The sequence below is a fragment of the Artemia sp. Qi Xiang Cuo genome, chromosome 4 (genome assembly GCF_049724085.1).
Source record: "Artemia sp. Qi Xiang Cuo chromosome 4, ASM4972408v1, whole genome shotgun sequence".
Taxonomy (NCBI): domain Eukaryota; kingdom Metazoa; phylum Arthropoda; class Branchiopoda; order Anostraca; family Artemiidae; genus Artemia; species Artemia sp. Qi Xiang Cuo.
In genome coordinates, this window is record NC_142797.1 from 70,013,226 (window position 1) to 70,036,719 (window position 23,494).

Consider the following 23,494-nt stretch of genomic DNA (forward strand, 5'->3'; position numbering starts at 1 on the left):
AAACACTACTGAAATATTCCAACTCTTGCATTTCACCGAAAGAAATTCAAAATGAACTTTGAAAAATTAAGAGAATATAACTGTGACAAGGTAAACCACGAGAAAACACTACTGAAATATTCCAACTCTTGCATTTCAATGAAAGAAATTCAAAATGAACTTTGAAAAATCAAGAAAACGTAACTGTGACAAGGTAAAGCACAACAAAACACTACTGAAATATTCCAACTCTTGCATTTCAACGAAAGAAATTCAAATGAACTTTGAAAAATCAAGAGAATGTAACTGTGACAAGGTAAAGCACAACAAAACACTACTGAAATAATCCATCTCTTGCATTTCTATGAAAGAAATTCGAAATGAACTTTGAAAAATCAAGAGAATGTAACTGTGACAAGGTAAACCACAACAAAACACTACTTAAATATTCCAACTCTTGCATTTCAATGAAACAAATACAAAATGAACTTTGAAAAATCAAGAGAATGTAACTGTGACAAGGTAAACCAAGACAAAACACTACTGAAATATTCCAACTCTTGCATTTCAATGAAAGAAATTCAAAATGAACTTTGAAAAATCAAGAAAACGTAACTGTGACAAGGTAAACCATGACAAAACACTACTGAAATATTCCAAGTCTTGCATTTCAACGAAAGAAATTCGAAATGAACTTTGAAAACTCAAGAGAATGTAACTGTAACGAGGTAAAGCACTACAAAACACTATCGAAATATTCCATCTCCTCCATTTCAACTAATTAAATTCAATATTAACTTTGAAAAATCAATAGAATGTAACTCTGACAAGTTGATCCACGACAGACCACTACTGAAATAATCAATCACTTGCATTTCAATTATAGAAATCCCAAGTGAACTTTGAAAAACTAAGCAAATGTAACTGTGACATGGTAAACCACAACAAAACATTACCGAAATATTCCAACTCTTGCATTTCAATGAAAGAAATTCAAAATGAACATTGAAAAATCAAAAGAATGTAACTGTGATATGGTAATCCATGACAAAACGCTAGTGAAATATTCCAACTCTTGCATTTCAATGAAAGAAATTCTAAATGAACTTTGAAAAATCAAGAGAATGTAACTGTGACAAGGTAAACCATATCAAAACACTACTGAAATATTCCAACTCTTGCATTTCACCGAAAGAAATTCAAAATGAACTTTGAAAAATCAAGGGAAATTCAAAATGAACTTTGAAAATCAGACCTTTGGAGGGGGGAGGGGCCGGGGGGAGGGGATCGTTCTGTGTCTCAATGCACAAAAAAGTATAAAAAATGGGGGAGGGAAGGGGAGGGGAGGAGGGGAGGGGAGGAGGAGGGGAGGAGGGGAGGGGAGGAGGAGGAGGAGGGAGGGGGAGGAGGGGGAGGGGAGGAGGGGGAGGGGAGGGGAGGGGAGGGGGAGGAGGGGAGGTGGAGGAGGGGAGGGGAAGGGGAGGAGGAGGGAGGAGATGGAGGGGGAGGGGGCCCCTTTGGGGGGCCAAAGGGGGAGTGTGGCCCTTTGGGCCCCGGGGGGGGGTCTGGGGGAACCTTGAGGGCCGGTGGGCCCTTTGGGGGTCCGGGGGCCCTTTAAGGACCAGGGGAGGGCCGTTGGGGGTCTGAGGAGGGCGTTTGGGGGACTGGGGCTCTTTGGAAGCTCGGGGGGACCTTTGAGTACCGGGGGCTTCCTTCGGGGTTGGGTAGGGGGATTGGAACCCTTTGGGCTTGGGGTAGAGGACCTCACAACACTGTTCAAATGGAACTTGTGTATTATAACGACCACAGAGTTTTACCCTCAAATTCTCTTCTAAAACCATTTCTAAAATCATATTTTAAAATGTCTCTAACTGTTTCGCTGAAATAATCCCATAAAATGGCTAAAACGGTTTCGCCCAAATAATTCCCTAAACGTAATTTCAGCGTGTTCCTTTTGTTTGGCATCTCTGCACTGAGGCATTTCAAATTAATAAGAAACCTGATTCCCGCGCTAAAACAATTCATCGCTAAGATGTTTCTTGGAGAATTGTTTCCATGGCAATGTTTATTAATATCTTTTGGAGTTCGACCAGTAGAACTGTTTCCGAGGCAAAGACATTAGTGACTTGGATCTATTCCTGGAGAAATGTTGACAGTACCTGTCAGACATTATTAAACTTTGCCCGGAAACAATTTGATTAATGACTGACAGCACAGGTGTTCCAAATTCCCAATCACTTTAATTAACCACGTGTTCTCCCTAATGACTCTATGCCCATATATGGACTCCCGTTCGGAGTAGAAGTGTTCTCCCTAATGACTCTATGCCCATATTAGGACCATAAACCACGTGGTAATGTCACGAGTCGGACCCCCCTCTCTACTTATATATATATAAATATATATATATATATATATATATATATATATATATATATATATATATATATATATATATATATATATATATATATATATATATATATATATATATATATATATATATATATATATATATATATATATATATATATATATATATATATATATATATATATATATATATATATATATATATATATATATATATATATATAGATACTCTTCTATTAACTGGACTCTTTAATATTCTGCGAGTTTGGTTGATGCATGGTAATGAAGTAAAATAAAATAGTAAGAATATACATTGATTAAGAAATAAGTTTGGGCTATACATTTTGACAGGGGGGGGTGGGGGCAAAGCACTCTCTATATTAAATACGTAACCTATCCTAAATACGTTAACCTGGGTACCTTCCCCCACCCCTAAACCCCAAAAAACAACACTTTAAATATCGTATACGCTATTATATATATATATAGTATATATATATATATATATATATATATATATATATATATATATATATATATATATATATATATATATATATATATATATATATATATATATATATATACATATAAATTACCGATTATGCGAAGCATTACAGGGGAAAGGTCTGAAAGGGCAAGGGTTTTAGGCTACAAATTGATAAATGAAAAATTCTTTCTAGCTCATATTTACAAAGAAATTTCTTACCCAAATTCAACTCCAGCATATGCGGCTCCCATTCCATCTCTACAAAAATCAATACATAGCTCCACTGTATTATCATCATGAAACCATTTATGTGACACTCCTAACACTCTATTTTTTCTGTCATCTTTATGACAACCATGATGCCGAATTTTCACGGACGTTGCGTTCTCAAATCTCTTGCACGTGTTATGAACCGTGGTAGGAATGGCAACATTGTAGCTAAGTTTACACGCCGCGTCGGCAATCATTTGCCGACATCGATTTGTTTTCGTCCGTTTTAAAGCATTTTTTGCAGTTGCACTGATGGTATTGCACGGTATTTTGTAACTTGGAATATCTTCAATTCTAGTGTCTGGAGTTAGTGGCTTGGCGAGCTCATCTAAAAACTCGTAGCTTTTCTGGAAGGTAAAAAGTGTTGAATATAGACATAAAAAAGTGTTAAATATAGGCATAAAATAGACATCTAAAAAGCAAGTTATTTTAATACCACTGTATGAAATGTAAATTAGATATATGAATCGGCTTCTGGAGAGAGGACAAAAAATAGCATAACACATCTAAAAACTCGTGGCTTTTCTGTAAGGTAAAAATCAATGAAGTACATTAAAAAAAAGACTTTAAAACATATAAAAAAAAGCATTATTCATTTTGGTTAATTACAAGGGCTTAGAAAAACTATCCTATGGAAGTCCCTTATGTTGAATATATTAAACTGAACAAATAACATTAATGTAACAAACTTATGAGTTATGACGGATGGTATAATAAAGTAAAGATATATACGACATAATAACTGGTTGAATACAATAAACTGAATAGGTAACTTCGGTTCCCAATTTGCAAGTTTAGAAGTTACTAAGTCCCCATTTCTGTTAAGGTCCCATTTTATCCACCTGGACCGTACACCATTTTGGTACCCTTTTGTGTCCTATAATGATTTTGATACGAACAGATTTGTCAGTGGTTGCAGCCATTAACAAATGCGTGCCTTTTTTTTATGCTGGGGGTTGAATTCTTCAAATTGTTCCATTTTTGAAAACCATTTTTTCTTTAATTGCACCTTCAGCGCAGTTTCATTTTACAAATGGTTAAACTATAAACACTGGTTACAATTCTCAAATTTATATTTTATATGCTAAAGTACCATAGACATCAAAATAAAAGCTTTTTGCTTCTGAGCCCATCTTAAGTCTATTCATGCCAAAAACCGTGATTTTCTATGATATTTCTTTGATCGTGTCAAATTTATAAAGTTTTTAGGGTAGTATCATACATAGTATCAAATACCGCAAACATAAATTTTTTAGGGCAAATAAAGTTTTTAGGGCAAAAGAATTTAAAGGTTTTAGGGCAGTATCAAATACCATCAAACATAACCTTGATAAATTAATTAATCATTTAATTTGAAAAAAAAATTCAATCATAAAAATTCAAAGATTAACAATGTGTTGATTCTCATCACAGTTTATATAATTACCAGTAAGTTTACCGCAGATGATTTCTGGCTCTTCATTCTCGGTGCGATCAAAAAGCTCCTCCCACTTACTGTCCACTTATTGGTGAGCCGGCGAAGAGGTCTTGTCAGTACTTGTTCCGTAGGTGATTATGCTTCGTCTACCCGTGAAAAGATCTAATGTCGCTTATGTTTATACGTTCTCTGGAGCACTCGCACCTCGGTCCGTGTTTTTATAATGGGTGAGATAGGGAAAGATCATACTGCTAATTATATAAACTGTGATTCTCATAAACAATTACACCTTGGAAGGTGTTGTTTCGACGCTATTTTGAGTCATGTATTTTGAGCTCATTTTTTTGCTGACTTTTCACCCACGTTTCCTTATTTTAAGTGTGGAGCCCGCTAATACTGAAACTGCATAATTGCAGTTTTTCTTAGAAAAGGAATCCCTAGTTTTTACTAATTTTTTGATATGTATGTTGTGTAAGTTGCCTCTTAGCCTGTTCAAAACATTCATATTTCACTCTCACTGTCCTTGGAACTTTAAGCTTCAATAGAGATGTAACTTGCGGTTACATGGAATCGTATAAAATTCAATAGCATACCAGTCTTTATACGAATTTTATCGTATAAAATTCCTTTAAAGTGTCACACGTGTAAGTCCATTCAGAAATTTTAGTAATTGTTTCCTCTGATCAATTTTTTTCAATGACCCAGTATAACCTTACTAAGAGGGTTGACCTTGTAATGTTAGGAAATCCTTTCTCTTCTGAACAAATTATTCTGTCTTTGTTGGAAAAAAAGAGAGAGGGATTAGACTATTAATCATTCAGGTATAGTAGAACGACGGCGTCAAAGTACAATGACTTTTGACCGGCCATAAAACAGGATCGACCTGTTTATTGAATCTTAGTTGCACGCAAAAAGGTTCTCAAGTAGAATCATTTTAGCACAGTTGTTTTTTTTACAAATTTTTCTTGTTAAATAAAATTAACTCATTGATAGATTCCCTAGACTGGTTTTTATCTTGTAATCGGAGGACTTGGGCCAACGCAATGGCAAGGTCAAACGCACAGAATATAGGGTTGAAGAACCAAAAGCAGGCTAAAAGACGTTGACAGAGCTGGAACGTGTCCCAAATTTTGTTTTGGAGCGTTCCAATATTGCATATCAGGAAGAGGGAGTACTTTAACTGATAAATGAAGAACGGGTCAGGTTTTTTTCTGTTTTCTTTTTTTAATTCTGTGGTAAGTAATGATTCGTGGACTGTGTAATGGATTGAGAAAAAAAGCTTCTTTGATGGGAGTGAAGAACAGACTTGAAAATTAAAACAAACAGAAATTATTGTTTCGCAGTGTATGCAACATAATTGTAAAGCTAACTTAAATTAACCAACTCCTGATATTTCCCTACATTTATAGAATTTAGAAAAAAAAACTATTGTTTTAAAACACAAAACAAAGTCGGATATTTTGTACATTAGAAACGTAAAGCACTTTAGGATATTTTCTTGTGTGTAAAAAGAAGCATCCTGTTTCATTCGCGCTGATTTTGTGTTTTCAGCCAAAAAAACTAGGTTTGCATATTACTACAAATGTTCTTACAGGGAACGGCAAAGTCTCTAGATTCTCAAGTACGTGTCCGCAATATTAACTGTTTTTTAATTACATTATGACCAAAGCATATCAAACAGATAAACAGGTTTTGATTTCGCATAAAATAGTTTTAGTCAAAACTAATGACAAAAATAAGGTGTGCGTGTAACTGAACCCCCGTGTAACTGAACCCAGGCAACTGAACCCCTGTAACTGAACCCCCGTGTAACTGAACCCCCGTGTAACTGAACCACCGTGTAACTGAACCACCGTGTAACTGAACCCCCGTATAACCGAACCACCGCGCAACTGAACCCCCGTATAACGGAACCCCCGTGCAACTGAACCCCCTTGCAACTGAACCCTTATGCAACTGAATCCCCTTTAACTGAGCCCTCGTGCAACTCAACCCCCGTGCAACTCAACCCCCGTGCAACTCAACCCCATTTAACTAAACCCCCATGTAACTGAACCCCCTGTAACTGAACCCCCGTGCAACTGAACCACCGGAAAACCGAACCCCCGTGCAACTGAACCCCCGTGCAACTGAACCCCCGTGCAACTGAACCCTCGTGCTACTGAACCCTCGTGCAATTAAACCACCGTACTTACATTGGGTAAAAGACAATAGGGTTATGAGCCATAGTTATTTAACTATGGTATAGTTATTTAACCTTTAAACTGTTTTAAATAAAATGGCTGTCCCAAAATTTAGATAGGATGTATTTGGGGGAAAAATAGGGTGGGGTGGAAGCCCTCCGATCACTTTTAAGTCTGAAAAAGTGCACTGGAAATTTTGATTTCCAATCGAATGAGCCCCCCCCCCCCCCAAAGTTCATACAAAACTTTTTCTACAAAAACCTTATGTGTTAGCAATGAGCAACTAGCTTAACTTACAGCCCTTGCCCCAGATGCTGCTAGTGGGGTTGTTAACCCCAAAGGCATGGTTATTTGATCTTCAGACTTTTTTTTAACAAAATGTTTATTTTTATTTTGATCGGATGTATTTGGGGGGGGGGATGTTGGTTAAGAGGAAAAGGCTGATTGTCCTGTGATTACCTTCGATTCTTCGAAATTTAACTTGAACTTTCAATTTCCAATCAAAGGAGCCTCCTTCAAAGTTTTTACGACCATCCCTTCTATAAAAACCTTAGATTTTAACAATTGGGAACTTGCAATAACATACAGATTGCTGATACAGGTGTATTAGCAATTTTTTTTGGGAACAGCTTAGCGTATCAAGACGAAACCTCTGGGGCATCTACCTGCTACTACTGCTATTAATACTGCCACTACTACTACTACTAATTCAACACTATTATTACTTCTACTGCTCCTACTACGACCTCTGCTACTATTTAACTAGCACTATTAAGGCTACGCATATCAAGTTGAAAATTTGACAGAATGAGGTATTGGAGGTGGAACTTGAACTAAATCAAAAGACACTATGGGCATGCAGATTTTCAAAATGACATATCTCAAAAAGGGATTTGTGTATTAAGTTGGAAGTTTCAGAGAGTGCTTAAAGGGAAAGTCAATTCACCAAAAGGAAATATGTGCACGCTCAGGCCTGGGTTTACCACTAGGTCCCTAGGCCCGGACCTAGAAGCGTATAATGCTATCGGGGGCAATAAATTACCACTGAGTAATTTGTTCCTGACAAAAACTGGACTGATTTGATTTATCGTCGCCAGGTGCACTCTGCCGCCACGCTGCTTATTCACAGAAAAGTGACTTTAAAACAACACAGGAATTCCATGGTCACTTATAAAGCGTAATATGTCTCCCAAGAATGATAGCTGAGTGTTCGGTATTACCCCTCTCTCTCATCACTTTTTGCTCATCAGTTGTGTTCTGTTAACACACAGTTACATGGTTACACACAGTTACAGTTACATGGCGGTTCAGTTGCACGGGGGTTTAGTTAAATGGGGTTGAGTTACACGGGAGTTGAGTTGCACGAGGGTTCAGTTAAAGGGGGTTCAGTAGCACGAGGGTTCAGTCCCATGGGGGTTCAGTTGCACGGGGTTCAGTTGCACGAGGGTTCAGTTGCACGGGGGTTCGGTTATACGAGGGTTCAGTTGCACGGGGGTTCACTTACATGGGGGTTCAGTTACACGGGGGTTTAGTTAAATGCGGTTGAGTTGCACGGGGGTTGAGTTGCACGAGGGTTCAGTTAAAGGGGGTTCAGTTGCATGAGGGTTCAGTAGCACGAGGGTTCAGTTGCACGAGAGTTCAGTTGCACGGGGGTTCAGTTGCAAGGGGGTTCAGTTATACAGGGGTTCAGTTGTACAGGGGTTCAGTTGCACGGGGGTTCAGTTACAGGGGTTCAGTAGCTTGGGGTTCAGTTACACGGGGGTTCAGTTACAATGGAACCCAAAAATAATAATCAAACGGCTTGAATATCTGGCATCATTTGTTAATGACGAGTTTAGTTGTGTTGTCAAATAATTCGTCAAACTTAAAAAAGAAATCAAGTTTGATCAAACAGCTAGGTAATTTTTCCAACACCGTCTGCTAGATAGTAAAAAACATATGTCCATAAGAAGTAGAAAATCCAAGTGAACATACAGTCAATTAAATGCAAAATTGCGTCTTCTAAGTTGAAAAGAACTGGAAAACCAGAAAATAAGGCTTAGAACTATGATTAGTATACTGAAATCCAGGGTGATGACAAGCGTCAAACATGGTTCTGAAACTGGACTCTTAGAAAGGCAGAGGAAGATATGTTAAATGATTTCCAAAGATATTGTCTTTAGACAACACCTTAAGAAATAAAAGTATATCTTTTGATATAAAGACATAAAAGTATATCTTTAGGCGGTTGTTTTAATAACCGCATATCGAAATATATGTTGTGCTAAAGATATGGTTCGGTCCCTTTTTCTAGGGGTATGAACGGAGAAATGTTATTGGTTAATGTTTCATAGTTTGTGGCATTATGGTTGAAGGATGATAGGATGAGTCAAAAAATATTCTTTTTGACAATCAAGATCGAGTCAAAAGAAAGGCAGGACGTCCCGGATATAGTGGGAAGAGGTCATAAGAAGCGAATTTAAGGGAAATAAGAGCCTCATTAGTTATACCTGTTATATCATTAGTTAAATCATTTAGTTATATCTGTATTCACTTCAACTTAAAAAAAAAAACAGCTGAAAATTTAAATGTAAAATAAAATAGAGAATAAAGGGGAAACAGAAAAGTTTTGGGGAAACTGTTAAAATATCGACACTAAATATGCACAACGGCTTATAGGCCAGTTGTTTTAATAATTCAATAGCAAAATATATGTTGTGCAAAAAGGGATCCCTTCCATCCCAGTATGGTTTTATCCCTTTCTGATGGAAGAAATGTTATGACTGCTCTCAAAAAGGATAGCTGATGATCAAAGTCACAGAATTGGATAAACCAGTGGTTGATAGTGCTCAGTCCTTTTATTTTGAACAAATTGAAATTCTCGGAAACACTTCTTAACGATAGTAAACACATGTAACACTTTCCTTATAGTTAAATAAGTTAAGTAAATATGAACTTCCTTATTTAGTTAGTATTTCAAATATTAGTTGGTATGTTGAATAAAGCTTTTAACGCACTTAATTTCGTGAAATAAACTTGTTTTGAGGTTTTTAAACGGAGGTGCCATATCTGCTTCCCTAAGGGGAGCTAAGAGTCAAAAATTGTGTGAGCAGACAGAACAAGATTGTGTAAAACCAACTTTTGAGTTAAAAATTTGTTAAAATTTTTAGTTGCAGTTGGCTTGTTCAAGTTGCAGGGTAAAAGGAAGTTATAACAGAAACTAGACGACACATTGATTCAATCTTATGCTAATTTTTGCTTGTCAACGTTTAACGCTAAAATTGAACTAGAGACGAACTTACGGGTCTTTTAAGTACCGTAAATTAAATGATAAAAAAAAATTCAACTGAAAGTAAGGAGCAACATTAAAACTTCAAATTAACAAAAATTATTACGAATATGAGGGGGTTGCCCCCTCATCCATACCTCGCTCTTTACGCTAAAGTTTGTTTTTTGTTTCAACTATTAAACAATGACTCATGAAACACAAGGGCCGTTTAATTAGAATAATAAGCTTTTTTGAAAAGTTCGGAAAAAACTTTAGCGTAAAGAGTGAGATATTGAGGAGGGGGCAAACCCCCTTATATTCATAATATTTTTTTTTCATTTTAGCTTTTAATGTTAACTCTTTTTTTAGTTTATTGTCTGATCTTTTAAAAATAACATTGGGAAATGCGACTCCCCCTTCATGGAAAGTTCCTTCCCACGAAAAATTCCTCCCATGTAACCTCCTCCTCCCAGAAATACCCGCCAAAAATCCCCCCTAAAAAAAGGGTTCCGGTGATTTCCCCCCAGAAAATTCCCCGCCGGAGATCCCCCCCCCAGAAATTTCCCCCCGTAGAAGATTTCCCCTCCCTAGGAGATGCCCCCCCACTTTAAATTCTCCCCTCCCCCTCTTGGAAATAATTGCCACCGGAGACTACCGTTGCCTCAGACTTATTTGCATCGGATGTCACCCATGGCTCTAAAATTGTTGCAAAATTCTTCTCTTTCTCGGCGGCCTAAAATATAAGAGCGAACGGAGTACACTTTTTAATCGTCAAGTAATTGGTTATACACGGTAATACATACACGGTTAAAACGCTAAACTTTAAAACTAATATTTCCAAACCCTTCGAAGGCAATCTTGTCCACTCCACGCGTTGATTTGAAATATTCCATTATTTTACTAAACTTTACGTACTTCTGATGTGACACAAAAAAAATGAACAGGCCCAGCAGTGATGCCAGGTGCCTGACTGTAGATGCGCACCCAGGGAAGCGAAAATGCGCCATCGGCACATTTTCGTTATATATATTTTTTTTGGCTCGAGTTCGCAATTCAGGGTAAAATTAGATTTTGCAGGGATGAATGCAAAAAAAAAAAAAAAAAAAAAAAAAAAAAAAAAAAAAAAAACAGAAATTCAGAGACAATTTTACCAGATGCTCTAAATTTTGCTTTTCAGCATACTAGAACTCAAAATTGTTAGGATTCAGTCATCATTGACAGATTTCGGCTCCATATTCCGAAATCTGAAACAGTGAAGCATTTTTGACTGATTACATGCGCTTCTGTGGTCAAAATTTCCTGTTTTCAGTCTCTGGCTTGACAAGAAAGATATTCACTTAGTTATCTGGTATGTCAGAAAATTAAATAAAAAAAGAGAATTAAATAAAAATCTAACAAAAAAAGTACTTGCCAATGTCTAAGGTGGTATTTTACATTACTTTCTGGCTAATATGCTGAATTATTCCCTATCAACAATAGAAATTGTCATTAAAGAACTAAAAAAGAAAAAATAGGTATTCAGTATACTGGTCTTGCAATCAAGGGCGGATCCAGGATTTTTTTAGTGGGGGGGGGGGGGGGTACAAAGTAGGTTGATTCGATAAACTCGTGTTATGAGTAAGTTTAATCAACGCAAACATGCAATAATTAAGTAAATACACTACTTTAGACTACGTTAGGGGAAGGGGCTCGCGCCCCCCTCTGGATCCGCCAGTGCTTGCAATATAGATAAGTTATACAAAAACGTGGAAGTTAAAGGCACATTTGATAAAGATAGCTAATAGATATGCTTTTTTAATGCAGAACTAAAAAGAAGCATGATCCTTGAAGGTCACATCTCTCCAAAATGTCATTTAGGTAAGTGACATCAAAGTTTAGTTCTTTATACAATGTCTTTATGACATTGCAATTCTAAGATTCAAAAAGATGTAAATTCTCAAACTTTGTTATCAGAACAAAATGTTTCGTAGGTTTTAAAATATAAATTAAAACGACCAAATCAAAGATAAGAAATTAGACCGGCCATTGTTAATGCAACTATCTATAAAATTGCAGGCTAAAGATAATCTTCTGAGATTTTGTCATGAAACAGAAGCCAAAGACATGCACATAAGATAAAACTGTACTTGGCAAGGTGCTTCAACAGTTCCGATTGTTGTTTTATTAGTGTTTTCCTTTTAATGAACTTTTAATTAGTTTTGTACATTTTTTAATCATATATTGATTTATCTTCGACTAGTATTTAAGATGATTTTCGAAGTTAAACAGCAAACCCTCCTTCTATATCGCCCAAAATTTCCTCAAGAGTTTCATTTTCATTGCCATTGGAAGGTTTTTTTATGTCACACATGCCAACGGTAAATCTATTCAGCATAGCGGGTGTAGGATCAAAGTCCATGCAGCACTTTACTTGGCAATTTAGCCTAAGTCGGATGGTCACAGTAGATTTGAGTATTTTAAGGTGCATCCTGTTTCGAATTTTGTACTTGGCAAGATTCATAACAGAAAACACTCTCTCGACGAAGGGGTTGCTTATGGGTAAGCTTAAGACAGAAAGAGCTGCTTGAGCTATGTCGAACAAAGGTCAGCTTTTCCCCCTTTTTTTGTATTTTTTTTTTATCGAAATTTGACCACTTTCCCATTTGATTTTTCACGCTAAGGATAATACACGCTTTGATAATTTAAAATTTAGGTTTTCATTGGGACTAGAAGGCAGCTTGAAAATCTCTAAGGGGCTCTGAAAATTCTACCTGTCTTTATAGACAGACTCCTGAATCTGTCAGTAGACGTTGTCAGTAAACACAAGACTTTAACATTTTGAGTTTCTTCATTGTTATTCTGAATGCAAAATGCGCCCACTTTGCGCCGATTTGTTTGACAAGCGCGAAATCGGCGCAATGCGCCAATTTGAAGTATTCAATGCGCAATCAACTCAAAAAGCACCCAAATGGCGCAAATGCACATTACTTGGCAGCTATGTGACCCAGTATGGCACAGTTCCGGAGCCTAAATAGCTTTCGAATGGAATAACCCGGGCTGGTTAATTGTTATGACATATTGATTATGGAATAATTATGGGATTTAATCTGATGTGACGCGAAAAAAATTAACTGACCCAGTATGGCACAGCTCGGGAGCCTAAATAGCTTTCGAATGCAATAACCTGGGTTGGTTAACTGTTATGACATATTAATTATACGATTTAATTAATAAGATTAAGAGATTTCAATTTCAGTCTCAAGGTCTTAAGGACCTTGTGGAGCTAAGAGGTTCGGAATCTCCTGCGGGGGGAAATTTCCAGAAAGGGGGAATCTCCTACAGGGGGAAGTTTCTGGTGGGGGGGGATATCCTACGGGGGGAAATCTCCTAGACCCTAAAACAAGTATCTGGATACTTCCCATTAGCCAATAGTATGTGTAAACAACGGGCAAAGTTCCTAGCTTGTACCATATCTCCCGAGGGCTAGGGGGGTTAGGCCATCCTCAAACACATAGTTGTTAGATCTTTCGACTACGGTGAACAAAACACCTATATGAGAATTTTGATCCAAAGACTTTGGGAAAAAATGAGTGTGGAAAGAGGTATAGTTGCTCAACAATCTTTTTGGTCACTTAAAAAGGGTAATAGAACTTTTAATTTTCGTTTGAATGAGCCTTTTCCCGATATTCTAGGACTATTGGTTTAATGCCATTAACCCCAAGGGAAAAACAAACAAACAAAGAAGCACGCATCTTACTGATCTTACTTCCGGCAAAAATACAAAATTTTACATTTTTGCAGATGGAATCTTAAAACTTCTACAATAGGGCTCTCGAATACATAGAATCGGATTGTGCAATTTTCATTAAGGTTCCCTGAATTTTATGGGATGTTTTCCCCCTTTTTCGAAAATCAAGTAAATTTTCTCAGGCTCATTGCTTTTGGATATGTTGATTGATATAAAAATTAGGCTTTTTAAGAGTTCCGGTAATTACTGAGCCGCATCGCTCCTTACTTCCACTTCGTTACCACAAACTATTTGATAACTTATATATATAAATCCTTGGTAGTTAAGTATACATTGGAGCCAAGTGGAACGACTCCCTTAAATCTCATGATGTCAAGGATTTGTTCTAGAATGTATGGTCATATATGGTTATTTGTTTATATATGGTCATATCTATAAGTGTACCTGATCAGCTGCTAATTCCACTAAGTGATTCTTGGCTCGTCTCACTATACAATTGGGTTCCATGAAAATTGTGTAAAATGTCTAGGAATGTCAGCGATTTTGTTGTACTTATTAAATAAAAAAACAAGTTTTTTTTACCTGAAAGTAAGGAGCGACATTAAAACGAACAGAAATTATTCCGTATATGAAAGGGGCTGTTCCCTCCTCAACACCTTGCTCTTTACGCTAAGGTTTTTTAGTGTTTTAAAAAATAAAGTTGTGAGAAAGAGTCAAACTTTAGCGTAAAGAGTGTGGCGTCGAGGAGGAGACAGCCCCTTTCATATACGGAATAATTTCTATTCATTTGAAGTTTTAATGTCGCTCCTTACTTTCAGTTAAAAAAAAACGTGTTTTTTTATTTAATTTCTGAACTTTTTTGAATTAATGCAGCTTTGATTTTGGCTCACCGTACATGAATAATTTAAACGAAATTTGCACATTAATTTTACTTTTTTTTTACCAAACGGCTTTCTCGAAATTTTGTTCTGGCGTAACTTACGAATTAACTTACATAACGAACTTCTATATTCGTATCTTTTTTTTACGTATATTGGGGGGTTCGTCCCCTAGTCAATACCTCGCTTCTTACACTAAAGTTCAAATTTTTTTCAATTCTTCAAGACTGAACCCTTAATCAAAAAGGCCATTAATTAGAATAAATAGCTCTAATGAAAGTACAGAAAAAAAACTTTAGCTTATAGACCGATAATGACTTGGGGTTGAACCAGATCATATACGTATTAATTTTTGTTCGTTTTAAATTTTGATGTTGCCCCTTACTTTCAGTTGAAAAAATCGCTGTTTTTATTTTTTAATTTCTGGTCGTTTTTCTAAATAATGCTGGGATATCCTGCGCCCCCTTCATAGCAATGCCCCTTCCCCCATGAAAACTTCCTCCATGGAAAGATCCTTCCAAGTAGCCCCCGAACCACCCCCCCCCCCAAATACCAGAAAAAAAATCCCTGAAAACTTCTGTATATTTCCTAATAACCCATATTATATGTAAACATTGGGCAAAGTTTATAACTTGCAGACCTTCTCCCGGGGACTCTGGGGGATTAAGTTATCCTCAGAGATATATCTATTATAGGGGACTCTGGGGGATTAAGTTATCCTCAGAGATATATCTATTATATTTAAAACCATGCTGAACAAAATGGCTATCTAAAAATTTTGCTCGGGTGACTTTGGGAAAATCTGAGCATGGGAGGGGGTCTAGTTACCCTCCATTTTTTCGGGGGTCACTTAGTTTGATACGATCACCCCTGGGGAAAAAAACAAACAAAAAGGAAAACGAACAAATAAAACACGCATCCGTGATCTTTCTTCAGGCAAAAAATACAAAATTCCACGTTTTTTCAGATAAGAGCTTGAAACTTCTATAGAGGGGTTTTGTGATACGCTAATTCTGATGGTGTGATTTTCAATAAAGTTCTATGACTATTAGGGAGTCTTTCCTCCTTTTTTCGAAAATAAGGCCAATTTTCTTAGGCGCGTAACTTTTGATGGGTAAGACTAAACTTGATAATACTTATATATGTGACATCAGCATAAAAATCCTATTCTTTTGATATATCTATTGGTATCAAAATTCTGTTTTTTAGAGTTTTGGTTATTATTGAGCCGGTTACTATTAAAAGACTGTTTCAATATAAAACGAACCAGTGATCATATCGAACCAGTGGTCCTAGAATATTGCGGGAGGGCTCATTCAAAAGGAAATTAACAGTTCTAGTGCTCTTTTTAAGTGACCAAAAAAATGGAGGTTAACTAGGCCCCCTCCCACGCTCATTTTTTCCCAAAGTCACCCGATCAAAATTTTGAGATAGTCATTTTGTTCAGCATGGCCGAAAAACATAATAACTATGTCTTTGAGGATGACTTAATACCCCACTGTCCCCGGGGGAAGGGATGCAAGTTATGAACTTTACCAAATGTTAACATATAGTATTGGTTATTGGGAAGTATACAAACGTTTTCAGGGGGGATTTTGCTGGTAGTGGGGGGAGGGTCAGAGGTTAAGTGGGAGGATCTTTCCATGGGGGAAGGGAAATTGCTATGAAGGGGACGTCGGATTTACCAGCATTATTTAGTTTTAAGTTTTCAACTGAAAACTTTTCAATATCAAAACTTAAAACGAATTGAAACTATTACTTATATGATTGAGTTTGCCCTTTAGTCAATACCTCGCTCTTTACGCTAAAGTTTTTTTTTAGTACTTTCATAAGAGCTATTTATTATAATTAACGGCCTTTGTGATTAAGGTGTCATTCTTAAAGAATTGGATAGAAATTCGGACTTTAGCGTAAATAGCGAGGCATTGAATAGGTGGCGAACCCCCTAATATACGTAATAAAAATATACGAATATAGAAGTTCGTTACGTAAAGATAATTCGTAAGTTATGTATATTTATTACTAAAAAAGACGTTCTTAAATAAAATTAAGCAACTTTCGAGAAAAATAAAGTAAAATTAATATACAGATTTCGTTTTAATTATTCAGGTACGGTGAGCCAAAATCAAAACCTGCATTAATTCAAAAACGTTCAGAAATTAAATATAAAACTGGTTTTTTTTAACTGAAAGTAAGGAGCAACATCAAAACTTAAAACGATCAGAAATTATTCCGTATATGAAAGGGGCTGTCCCCTCCTCAACGCCTCTCTCTTTACGCTAAAGTCTGACTCTTTCTCACAATTCTATTTCTTAAAACAATAAAAAACTTAAGCGTAAAGAGTGAGGCGTTGAGGAGGGGACAGCCCCTTTCATATATGGAATAATTACTTTTCGAATAATTTTTTTTAATGTCGCTCCTTACTTTCAGTTAAAAAAAAACTTGTTCTTTTATTTAATGTCATTATAAGGCTAGTGCGATTTCTCAATATTTTGTAAGAAATTCTCAGCATCTTCCTACTCATAAGTTGTGTCAAATATAGTTGCGCATTTTCGCTATATATTTTTTGGGTGGAGTTCAAAATTCAGGGTGAATTAGATCTTTCAGGGATGAGTGCAAAAAAAAAAAATAAATAAAAATAAAAAAAAATACTTGCCAATATCTAAGGGCTATTTTACATTACTTTCTGGCTGATATGCTGAATTATTCCCAATCAACAATAGAAATTGTGATTGATGAACTAAAAAAAGAAATTGGTACTCAGTATACTGGTCTTGCAAAATAAATAAGTTATGCAAATACGTGGAAGTTAAAGGCGCATTTGATAAAGATAACTAATAGATAGGATTTTCGTATGTAGAACTAAAGAGAAGCATGATCCTTGAAGGTCACATCTCTCCAAAGTGTCATTTAGGTAAGTGACATCAAACTTTACTTCTTTATGCTATGTTTTTATGACATTCCAATTCTAAGCTGGAAAAAGATATAAATTATTAAACTTAGGTATGATAGCGAAATGTTTCGTAGCTTTCAAAATATAAATTAGAACGACAAGAACGACCAAGTCAAAGATAAAGAATTCGACCGGCCGTTATTAATGCAACTATCTATAAAATTGCAGGTTAAAGACAATGTTTTGAGATTTTGTCATGAAACAGAAGCCAAAGACATACATATTAGACAAAATTGTACTTGTCAAGGTCCTTCAACAGGTGTTTCAAAATACAAGCCAGTTGGTGGAGAGTAGATGACACAAATAGATGTTACCACTCTGGTGCACAGTATCAGTGAAGGATCACCGACTTCCAGAAATCACTTACACCAGTTGGAGTGTGCCAAGCGTGGCAAAAGTGTGCAAACCATTGTAAGGACTGTAGCATGCTTGGCTGAAAGTTACGGCAGATAGGGCTCCCAAGGATGTAGACCAGTTGGTGGAAGTTAGCTGGCCCCTCGTGTGGCAGCTTGCCACGATACAGTTACCACATTGGCACACGGTACAAAAGTAAATCTTTGATAGCATCAAAGGCTTGTAAAGTAAAATAGAACAAACTACACAAATTGGTTACCTTTTTGGCTTTTGATTCTGGTTCTAAGGAAATAACTTCTTCATCACCCATCGGACTGTCCCTTATTCCCCGCATGGACACATTCAAACAAATAAAAAACACAAGTGAGACAAAGAATAGATTTAAAATGTTTTTCTTTTTCCGAAAGGATCTTGATATTGCTCTGTACATCATTGATGGCTGATTGCCCTGGAAAAAGAAATTGAAAATAACAAATAGAAAAAATTACAAATACAGAAAATAACCAGCAAGTAGAACAGGAATAATATCTTGTAACATATATGATTTGGTTGGAGCATAAAAAAAAAAAAAATTCTTCATATTAATGAATGGTAAGTAAATAACGACCCTTTTCAATAACTTGGATTTAGCTCTTCCTAAAGGAAACAAATATTGTTGATGATTTTAAAATCATCGAGTGTCAAAGAACTGACGCAAGCCTGCAAAAGAGGTGACCAAAATATAATTTTTTTTCGGACAACTGGTTTTTAGTTAAAGTTACCAAGTATGGTGACTACTGCTATATCCCCGATATCCCCTGGTAAGTCAGCAAAACACTAGACGCTTCCTTGTTCATCTATCCTTGTTCGAAACCGATCTACAATCTTTTCTCTTGCATCTTCAAATCCCAATGGAACAAGTTTATTTATTGCAAGTGTCTAGGCCAGGAAACAATTTTTGAAAGTTTCAGCCAATCATAAAAAGTTGTTTGGATTACTTTTAGGTCCCATACTCGGGGGCCCAGGGTCCTAACTAAAAAAATATTTTTGGCCCTTTTTTAACCCTATTTGCGGGAGTTAAAAAATCCCTTAGAATTTGAAAGCCACCAGAATTTCCAGAGCCCACTTATATTCACACCGTAGCCACGAAATGCTTTTAAAAAAAGGTACGACATTGTGTAAAATTTAAGAGAAAATCCTTTTATTTCTAGCTGACGCGCTTTTCTAAAAAAAAAATTGAAAAATGTCATTTAGTTCTCGTTTTGCCTGATGGTATCGCCATGTATCACAGGCACAATTTGTTTCAACTTATGTCCAGCTCATTTAAAGATAGTTTGCAGTACCTTTTTTGGCACAGAGAAACATTTCATTGATGAGGAAAGTTAAAAGGACAATATTAGTCTACTAGATAAAATAAATCGCACTTCTTTACGATTTCGCATTGCGGATTTGAGGCCTTAACTATTCGGGTGGCGACCTATTGATCCTATGATGGAATCCGAGTTGTGTAATTTTTCATTTTTTCCAAGCAAGTTACTCAGCAATTTAAAAGTTTAAATCATTATGCGCTCTTTATTTTACGCATAGTTTCAAAAGATGCTGAAAAACTTCGCTTGATGTATTGCAGCAGGTAATGAGACATAAAGGATAGGGGATCCCTGCCATTTGATAGATCCCATCCAACAGTAAGTGCCAATTTTTAACCGCTTCATTCTCCATCTGAATAATAAAATAAATAGGGTTCCTAGGCACATCCTTCCCTCAATACTCCCTGCCTCTCCCCACGCATAAAGATATATTTCATATCTTTTGATTTACCGATTACAAATTTGAGCATGCTGATTATTTATCTGAGGTTTAATTTGAAATGTTCAGTTCCTAAATTAAAACAGATCAAACTTTCCCGAGTCCTGGGTCCACCACTGCTATGCGGTTCTTTATTCTTTTCGGGTAGGGAAAGCTCCAATCCATAACATTGGAAAACACTTATTTGCAAGGAAATGAGGAAACCCTCCCTGTCATTTTTATTCAAATAAATGTAACTTAGCAACTTATGGGCGATAAATTCTTATTGAAATAGTTATTGAAAAAGAATGTCAATAATAAAACAGACCTAATCCAGAAATAGCCTTTTCCATTTTTCCATTTCAATGATAGTCACAAACTAATGCACTGTAACAAATCAGTTTCGGTAAAAGTTAGAATGCCAAATCTTCAAACACCAATTCTTGAAAAAATCGAATACTCATTTACAGGTATGAAATTCATCAAACACCAGACGTTAATTCTACAAGCAACAAATCAAAAACTACAACCTGAGATACGTTGCATGATTTTTGAAAAAGGGGTAAAACACCCCCGCCCCCCCCCCCAAGCTGGGAGGTAGCCTTAACGAAAATTTCGTCACCAAATTAAGCATTAGGGGTGCAGCTTGGGTTTGGAGTTTGAAGGAGAGATATAAAGAATGTGCCGACAAAATCATCCAATGTGCTGACAAATGCAGACACATAAGGTAAATTAAACTAAAAAACATAAGCCAAATTCTAAGGTGTCGGTGCTGCAGGCCGACGCCATGGAAGTATAAGGGGATTCAAACCCCTCCCCCTTTAACTGCGCACCTTTTCAACGTATCAGATAATCTTATAATATATGTTTTGAGCTCCCATTTACAAAATCAGGAATTTTTATTTTTTTTTTTTTTTAATCAGTTCGTGGTAACGACCTGTAAGTAAGGACCGACCCGGCTAAAGGATGATGGACGCACGCTTATTATTAGTATTTTGTTTTGTCCTAGAGGTTGAAAGCTACATTAATTATAGGAACGGAGGGGCGAAAAATACCATTCGAAAAATACAATAAAAACCGGACACTTTCGAATCAGCTTTAGCAGAATATTTCTTTGGCGCTCCTCACCATAGTATATTATTTGATCAAACAAAAATTGTGGACACGTCTATTGGACTTCTGCAAAATTTTAGAGAAATTATTGGAATTTAAGAAAAATTGTCTATGGGGGTATTAGCATTAATAAGATGAAGGGGAGTATAGAATAAATCCAATTTATAATGATTTAAATAGGGCCAGGTCAAATTTTCTATCAGTAGTGGGTTAAATAATAGTTCCCGAACAAGCGCCTACCCTGCAAGCGAAAATCGGGATGTGGTCAAAGCTAGCAAGAGTCATTAAGTTAAACAAGGAAAATATAAATACTGCCATAACGTGTACCGTAATCTCGATCTCGGTCGGTAAATATAGCGGTTGTACCAACTCGTACAGTGATTGTACACACAGCACCACTATTTTCTATTAGGCGATTTAAAGAATATGAGAATAATTACATCACATCTGTCAAAATCTCAATCTTGTTCAGTATATGCAATGGTTTTACCAACGCCTGCCCAGATCTTACGGATGGCGCCTCAATTTTTCATGGGGTTAAATGAAGAACATGAAAATACTGACATGAAATCTTCCATAATTTCGATCTCAGTCGATCTATGACTGAAAAGAATGAGGGAAAACCTCATTTGGGATAAACTAGTACCAGTTACTTGCATGGCGTTAAGGTCGCAGTCACCTTTTTAACAGGTTAGGTGGTTAGTAGATTAAGAGCTGTGGGTGATAAAGAGAGTGACGCCCACCCAAGGGAGCGATATGTCAGTTTGAATATTCACAAATTACATGAGTTGGATGATTGATGATTGATCTCAAGTGCAAAGGAATAAATTAATGAAAGGCCTTGGATATGTTGAATTTAAGGACGAATCGAGTAAAAATAAAGTGTTAGGGTGCATGAATATATTCAGTAAAAAATATCGTAAACTGGTCAAGGCCATTGATCACAAAAACAACAAGCCTAAATGGATTTTTAGCTGCTGAGCTGGTTGTTTGCAACTGTTTGCCACATAAGCAGCCCAAAAAATAAAATTAGACAAACATTACTGCCAAAAAATACAAGAAGTTTTAAAAAATGAAGGCGTAAGCAGAGAGGTGCATATGTTTCAAAACTATGATCAAAAATATTTTTCAAAGCCCTCAGAGAGGATGGAATGTCAGCAGAGATGTATAAGTCATCCCCCATACTATTACGTCAGCTGAAAGACTTGCTAGTTTAGGTATGGCGATCGATCCTGATGTACGCCTGTGAAACATAGCCTTTAAAGGCCAAAGAAACACGTTCACTCGAAGTATTTGACCATCGCTGCATGAGGTACATAGTACGGGTCAGCTGATAGTCTCTTATCTCAAATGCTGAGGTTCGAAGGTGTTGTGCCCTGAAAGCCCCACTCTCGGTAATCATAAAACAACGACACTGAAATTTCTGGGACACACACTACGACCGTTAGCTGGAACCATATCCCGCGATGTCCTCACCTGGGACCCCCTTCCAATTTAGAAACGGAGGCCAGGCGGCCAAAGAAAGAATCTCTGGCAGACATTCAAGAATGACCTGGATAATTTCTTAAACCACATTGGCCTGACATCACATAAAGAAAGAAAAACGAGCAAAAATGGGGTTTTTATAGGCCAAATGAAAATACTGAAAAAACAAAGCGAATATTTCGAGAGGACAAACGCCTCTCTTCTTCAGCGCGAAACGAAATAATGTATCCAAGGAAAGGTGATTTAAATCCGGTGATTTAAGAATAAACGAGTCATATTTCGGTTTTCTCAAAAGAGAAGCCGATACTTTAGTAATCCCTGAAATAAACCTTGAACCACTTTCCCAGTCATCTAATCAAACATGTGAACAACCCCTTAGGTCTCAAAGGGTGTCTGCGATAAATGCATTAATTAAAATCCGAAATCAAATGACATAGTTCTCCATCTTATTTAATTGCTGGTTCATTTTGTTTTTTGAGTGAATGAATTGTTTCCTATCTTTGTCAGTTGTTCGCTAGTATTCGTCGATGCCAGTTCATATTTTTTTGGATTTTGTGCAAATCGTGGATATTGGCAAATAACTCGCTTTTATGTTTGTTAGGTATTTGGTTTTTAATTCTTTTAATTTTTGGCTTTTAATGAATTTTATTTATCTTTTAAGTTTTTGGTTTTTTCTTTGGTTTTTTGGTTCTTTTCACATTGACTTTCCGCGTTTGTTTTTTGTTATTTTTTCTTCGGCACTTTCCTTGGATACATTATTTCGTTTCGCGCTGAAGAAGAGAGGCGTTTGTCCTCTCGAAATATTCGCTTTGTTTTTTCAGTATTTTTATTTGGCCTATAAAAACCCCATTTTTGCTCGTTTTTCTTCCTTTATGAGAATGACCTGGATCCTTGGTGTGGCATCCGCCCACACGAATGTTGTTGGGATAAGGACTGATTGAAGATTGCAGAAGAGGCTGCTGCTGACAGATCTTGTTGGACTACGTCAGTCATCTCATCGTCCATTGGTGCCGGGGCAGCCGGGCAGCATGGATCATCGTCTGGTTCTTGCCAAAAGTAAGTAAAGTAAGTATGCTTATGCAAGTAATATGTCTGTTATTTGACAGGGTGTCCAAGAACACGTACGAGCCGAACTGGGAAGACAAGTACGCTAAATTAGATTCATGGCTCATAGAGAGAATCTCGTTGTGGAACACGCATGCAACAACACCTCTATAGTCCGAAAAATGTTTGAAATCTTACAGGAACTGTACGTTTTCTT

The 23,494-nt window shown here is 36.6% G+C and overlaps 1 protein-coding gene across 1 annotated transcript in view; it reads right to left on the reverse strand.

The window, feature by feature from the left end:
* LOC148953374 (xylosyltransferase Oxt-like) overlaps positions 1-23,494 on the reverse strand; it is a 287,249-nt gene that overhangs the window by 258,045 nt on the left and 5,710 nt on the right. Inside the window, exons 2-3 of the mRNA XM_089088506.1 lie at positions 18,131-18,319; positions 3,062-3,459 (exon numbers count right to left, since the gene is read on the reverse strand). Of these exons, the coding sequence (XP_088944632.1) occupies positions 3,062-3,459; positions 18,131-18,304 (572 nt within the window). The 5' untranslated portion in view covers positions 18,305-18,319. The remainder of the gene's footprint in view (positions 1-3,061; positions 3,460-18,130; positions 18,320-23,494) is intronic.